This window comes from Humulus lupulus, chromosome 6 (genome assembly GCF_963169125.1).
Source record: "Humulus lupulus chromosome 6, drHumLupu1.1, whole genome shotgun sequence".
NCBI lineage: Eukaryota > Viridiplantae > Streptophyta > Magnoliopsida > Rosales > Cannabaceae > Humulus > Humulus lupulus.
Window position 1 is genome coordinate 79351679 of NC_084798.1, and position 7118 is coordinate 79358796.

Sequence of the window (7118 nt, forward strand, 5' to 3'; positions counted from 1 at the left end):
ACAAGGGGTACAAGTGCTTGTCTTCTACAGGTGGAATCTACATCTCTCGTGATGTCATTTTTAATGAGAATTCTTTTCCTTACTAAAAAACACCTTAGAAATCTTCTCCTCGGTCTTTCTTCTCCCTCTACTGTTGAGTCTTCCTCAGTGTCGATTCCACTTGTGTCACCTAGTGTCAACCCTTCATCATCCATTCAGTCACTGTCTCCAAATCAATCTCCACAAACCATTCATCATTCTCCACCACCTACCAATACCCCACCATCCACTTCAAGTCAGGAACATGTTCTTGCCATGTCACCAACACCATCACAACCACATACACCAGCTGCACCACTGAACCAATTACCTGCAACTCTACCTCCCACCAACACTCACACTATGACCACTAGAGCCAAAGCTGGAGTTTACAAGCCTAAGGCTTACCTTACCTCTAAAGAGCCATTAAATATTAAATATACACTTGCTCCTCCTAATTGGAACAAGGCTATGGTCACTGAGCTGCAGGCATTACACACCAATAATACTTGGTCTCTTGTGGAACTTCCTCCTGGCCGAAAAGCTATAGGCTCCAAATGGGTCTTCAAGCTCAAGGAGAATCCAGATGGTACTATAGCCAAGCATAAGGCTCGTCTTGTAGCTAAGGGGTTCCACTAGCAGTATGGGTTCGACTTTACAGAGACTTTTAGTCATGTGATCAAGCCAACCACGATCAGAGTCATTCTTACAATTGCTTTGTCTCAAAACTGGCCAGTAAAGAAACTCGATGTGAATAACACATTCTTAAATGGGACCTTATCTGAGGAAGTATTCATGCAGCAACCTCCAGGTTTTATCAATCCCTCCTCTTCTCATTTTGTTTGTAAACTGCACAAGGCCATTTACTATTTGAAGCAAGCTCCCTGAGCTTAGTTTGATAGGCTCAGGAAGTCTTTGGTTCAGTTTGGTTTTCATAATGCTCGGTCAGATCACTCATTGTTCATTCAACGTACTACTTCACACACAACATATTTTCTAGTCTATGTTGACGATATCTTAATTACACACAGTGACTCTAAGGTGATCACTGAGCTAGTCACACAACTGAACATTGAGTTTGCTCTAAAGGACTTGGGGGAAGTCAATTACTTCCTTGGGATCCAAGTACGACATACTACCACTGGTCTACACTTATCACAAACAAAGTATATCACTTATATACTCTGTAAAGCTAAGTTGCAATTTGAAAATATCTTACCTACACCAATGACAGGAGGAGAAAAGTTGTCTACCATTCGAAGTGATCCTGTCCAAAGTCCCCAGGTATACAGGAGTTTAGTGGGAGCTCTTCAATATGCTGCAATAACTCGTCCTGAAATATCTTATGCTGTTAATCAAGTTTGTCAATTTATGCATACACCCCTTGAGTCTCATTGGTGATCTGTCAAACAAATTTTGAGATATTTGAAGGGTACACTTGACTTTGGCCTATACTTTCATAAGCCTGCATCACTTGACTTGGTGGGATTCTGTGATGCTGACTGGGCAATAGATCCAGACGACAGAAGATCAACTACAGAACTTTGTGTGTTTCTTGGATCAAATCTCGTGAGTTGGTCTTCAAAGAAGCAGCAAACCATGTCAAGGTCTAGTTATAAAAGCTTGGCCAGCATCACTGCAAAAATTACTTGGATCCAATCCTTATTGACAGAAATCAGAGTGCAAATTCCAAGGCAACCAACGGTTTGGTGTAATAATCTTAGCACAGTCCTTATGTCAAAAAAATCATGTTTTACACTCAAGAACCAAACATATTGAGTTGGATTTGTTCTTTGTTCGAGAGAAAGTTCTAGCCAAATCACTTGTTGTAAAACACACCCCTGCTCATGAGCAAGTTGCTGACATTCTCACCAAGGCACTGTCCAGTGCTCGATTTCTATTCCTTCAGTCCAAACTTAGTGTAGCTTCACTATTTACCCTAAGTTTGAGGGGGAATGTTAAAACTAGTGATTGTACATATCTAATGTTTAGTTAGCCAGCTGTAATTGTTAAAATAGTTGTTATTCTCTAACTGTATTCAGTTACTTAGCTTTACTCTAGATTAAGCTATTTATACTTGTAAAATCCAATTAGTTGAATGAGAATCAGTTTTTCCATATTCATTTTCCTTTACAATCATATCTACCTTTTTCGTGATTGTGGTCTTGTCTGTAAATCCTCAAAGGAAACATCCCACAAATCACTAGCATATTCAATGTGTTCGAACTTTTTCCTTAGCTTTTCTTCCATGGTACTAAGACAGTAAAATCTCGCCATGTGATTTGATCTCATCCAATTAGCATATTTCGCATTTTCCTCTTTGCTTGCATCCCATGATGGTATAGGAGGAGGCCTCCTATCATTATAGATATGTTTAGGATTTTTGGCAAGAAAAACGAACAAAGTTGAATTTGCCCATCCATCTTCATCCTCTTCAGTCCTTTTTACTTTCTTTATATGATCATCAATTTTTTTATGCATTACCAAGCATGTTATAGGAAAAAAATTGGGTGACAATAATTTATGACTGAAAATAAAATACAATAATATTATCTTTTAAAAAAATATCAATGTTTTGGACAGTACACATGTTGCATGAATGCAATAGTTAAAATACATAAATTAATATTTACCTTTCCACGATAAAACTACCAAATAAATAAAGTGTCGCCTTAAGGTCGGTCAAGTTAAATTCAGATAGCTTATAAGACAATCTTATCTTTATAATTTAAAACTTAAAATAACTATTTATTTTCTCTTTTAAATATAAAGTACCCTTGGTTTGGTTAAGATGCAATTATCCACCGCAAAAGCTTAATTATATCTTTGTAAGTGTAACCCATTATTTCAGAATTCATGACTTAACTTAGAGAGTGCCACCTTAAGGTCGGTTAAGCCTAAAATACATCACTTCTTCCTATCTTTGTAAGAATCCAACATTGGTATTAATATATCTAGAAACCTTTCTTAGGGGGACAGAAACAAAATCGCCTCGAGGCCCTATTCATATCTCACGGTATTGTACTAATAGTGGAGACCGTAGGTCACATTGAGATGTTCACCTTCTCCCACTTACTACTTTAGATTAAATGTGTTTTATTAAACTAATCAATTAATTCTAAATTAATTACTACTTTATTAATATCCCTATGAATGTAATTAATTGCAAAAATCATAATTATAGAGCATGTTTCTATAATTAATGTGATCTAAATAATTACCCATTACATTCATCTAACTTTACTAAAAATACTTTTTACATCAAGTTGGTTATTTTAAAGGCCTATAAAATCTATTTCCTTTATTATGGTGTGAGTTACCAAGTTTTAACTAATTTAATACTTAGTAGTTTACATGCAATTGGTTTATCCAAAACAATTCATATAAACAAATAGAACAATCCTAGATAATCATGTTTCTAAAAGATGCATGATTAATGAGAAACTATGTGGGGTTTCATGAATGGCATGTAATTGACTAATGCATGATTATGTTATCAATCAAACATCAATGAAAATTTATTTAAATAAATACATTAATAAATAAATAAACAATAATTGATGAACCGAGTACTAATAGGTTTTTCTAAGATTTACAACCATTTGAAAAAATTAGAAACAAAATTGCAATCTAAGCCTATGTAGCTTTCAAGACTCTCCAAGAATGCTCATCCTCTCCTTTAGACTTTCTCGCTAATCTTTAGGAACTTTGTTTTGCCCAACTTATTAATTAGAAACAAACTTTCTAATTAATTTATTTAATTAAAACTAACTTTTAATTAAATAATTATTTTTGTCATCTTTTTAATTTAGTTGAGTTTAAATAATTAAAGAATTAAATTCAAATAATTATTTAAACTTAAAATATTAAAATATCTTAACCAACTAAAAAATATTTTATTTTCTAATAAAATAAAATAAGATAATTAAACTTTTAAATTCAAATAATTTAAAATTAATTAAATAAAAGATATTTGCAAAAAAATAGGAATTAGAGTTTTGGCACCAAGCTCGGGATGGGAGGCTGGGCATGTAGGTGCATCAGGCGCGGCACACAGTGGCGCACAGGGAGCTAGGCAGAGGTGCCCAGACGTAGGCAGGCAGTAGGGGCTCGGCTCGGTTGCGCAGGGCACGTGCAGGCAGGCACGAGGCCAAGCATGGGTGCACAGGTGGCCAAGAGGGCTCGGGCTGCTGCCATGGCTGGTGGCTCGAGTCCTTCTCCACTTGTGTATAGATTTTTACAATACATATTTCATAAATAGAAATTTACAAAAATCCTATGCCCTTTGTGGCTTACATAAGATCTAGAAAAATAATAAAATTCCTAACCCAATAGCACATATAATTAACGATCCATCATTCAACCATACATTAAAAAAATACATCCATCCATTCAATATACATATCAACATACGTATAACAAATGCAAGAAACCCACACAACATTTAATATATATATATGTATAGACTGCTCTGGTACCAATTGTTGGTATTAAATGATCAAATCAAAGGTACGTAGCGGAATATAATGACTCATTTTAATAAATATTAATACCAGCCAGGATCATACACATATATAAATATAAAATCACATACAAATAGATCAGAGATTACCTCTTGTAGTCTATCAAGTGTCCTTCAGTCTTTTTGTATAAATCAACGACCTTTCTATCCAGTGTTATGAGATCTCACACCCTGATCTTCCAGACCAATCCTCAAACACACAAGGATGTGTGTGGGCACGTAGGATTCAAAACGTTGATTTATGTGACTCCCTAGATGTACTCAACACATGAGATCTAGAGATTTTTTTACAGAGAGAAGGTTTAGAATAGTTTCCAGGTTTAGAGAAAACTATCGCTTTAGAGAGATAATCTATCTTTTTTATTTTTCAAAATAATAATGAAGTCTTATTCTGAAAGTCACGTACTATCAGACTTATAAAGATGTTTAATCTAATTAAATAATCTTTATTTACTTAAAATATAATTCAAATTAAAACTGATTAGATATTTTTATTTAATTATTTATTTAAATCATATTTAAAAAGAATAATTGAATAACTGATTAAATAAAATTGTTTGAAATTCAAAATTCAAATCCCAAGGATTAAATCCTTGATGCTAGGCGCCACACACTGTATAATACAGTGTGTGTCGCCCAAGCCTCTATTAGGTTTCTCTGATTTTCTCATTTGTTTGTTTAATCAATCTATAAGACAATATATTTATCCCAACATAAATATCAGTTAATTCAAAATTAATTTTATCTTAAAATATCAGTTATAAATTAAATAAATAAATATCATATTATAAATAAGATAATTATTATTCTCTCTCTTTATTAATCCAAACAAGATTAATATTAATTTTAACCAATAGTTTTTCAAAATAAAATCTTTATAGTAAAATAATTAATTAATTCACAATTAATCAATTACCCATAATTATCACAGAATTATTTCCTTGCCTTGAAAAATTAATTCCTTTGCAATTTAGTCATTTCTCTTTAAAAATATTTCTTTTTGTAACGACCCGAATTTTCAAGACTCAATAATGCAGAAATATAAATGTTTTTATTTAACAAAATGTCTCAAAAACCCGTATAAAAAAAAACTTTTTTAAAAAGTCGTATGGCCATACTTAACATCTAATTACAAACATATTTTATAAAGAGTAGAGTGAGCCTAGTTTAGGAAAATTACACAACATTTCTAAAAATAAAACGACTTCCCAAAAGGTCGGTCCACATGTACATTGGCAAGGTAGACTCCACCGCTCACTGCTCTGCCTTGCCCTTGTTCTTACCATCAACAAGAAACAACTAGGTAAGCGAAAACGCTTGGTAAGTTAAATCTTAAAACAAAAGCATGCAGAGAATTAGGGTTCCGGATCCATCCAGACCCTACACAATCAATTTCAAGAATGCAAAAGCGTCCTGGAAAACTTATGATCATGCCTGATAACCAATGACAAATTATTTCATATAAACAGATAAATTCATGCACTCAGAAAATCCCAGAACAAGCAGATATATTATATCACAACTATATCTTATCAAAAAATATATATCCCTGCTGTAATGCCCTGGCTAGCCAAGACCGTTACACTGTGTGTTTATAAGGGTGCAAGACTTGCTAATCAAGTCATTTAATTCAAAACGTGTTACTGAAACTATAGCTGAACTAGGGTTAAAAGATTTTGGTCTCAAAAGCTGCATTTCTTATAAATAAATATTTTCTTTTTACACGGGATCCCAAAAGTAATAAGTTAAAGACTGTTTACAAAAGATTCAAGATTTAAATACAGTGATTAGCCACTTTAAGGCAAAACAGACAGTTAAGCATTTCTCGTCCTGTTCCACTCCTCGGCCAAGGCGGCCGAACAACTGACTATGTACATTCAGCCCCACAGCTCTCCATCTCAGGATTGGTCCAACTTGCCTTCGCCTTTACCTGCACCACGTAGCACCCGTGAGCCAAGGCCCAGCAAGGAAACACAACAACAGAGCACAATCATTCAACAGACAATCAGATAACTCATACCGCATAAGCATGTACTCAACAGTTTAAGCATTCATGTTAATCAAGTATTCAGCATACCAAGTATATCACTTCATATCAACAATCAATCCACATATGATAACTAGGGTTAATGCTCTTAGGCCGCACCCTCTATTTATTCCACTGACTCCGACCCGCTTAAACCGAGCTCAGTGAATATTAAGTTTTCCTCGGCTACCAGTGGCCGAGCCGCGCCTTGTGCGTAATACCAAGTATGGTTTACGACACCCTTAGGCCGTTTATCACATGTCCCATGGCGTAATACCATATATGACATTATACAGATATCGAGAGCACTTAGTCCCATCACAAACACATAACCGGGTGCAGTTTTCTTACCTTTAGATTTGCTAGCTTTGTTCGATTTGATCCTTAAGCACGATCCCTCTTGAGCCCTAGCGTACACCTAGTCACAGCCATAGATCACAATCATCACCAAACCTCAAGTCCAAAACCTAACCTCGAGACCAATCCCGAGCCCTCAAGAAGCCCCAATTCCACCAAACGGGGTGGTGGAATCGAACCTCGAACCCCCGGGCA

The 7118-nt window shown here is 34.9% G+C and overlaps 1 protein-coding gene across 1 annotated transcript; it reads left to right on the forward strand.

Annotated features, from left to right (window-relative positions):
• Window positions 1–1245: 1245 nt before the first annotated feature.
• On the forward strand, window positions 1246–2084 carry LOC133785242 (uncharacterized mitochondrial protein AtMg00810-like). Its single transcript, XM_062224492.1, has 3 exons — window positions 1246–1377; window positions 1483–1722; window positions 2061–2084. The coding sequence occupies exons 1-3, from the start codon at window positions 1246–1248 to the stop codon at window positions 2082–2084; spliced, it is 396 nt and encodes a 131-aa protein (XP_062080476.1).
• Window positions 2085–7118: the final 5034 nt, after the last annotated feature.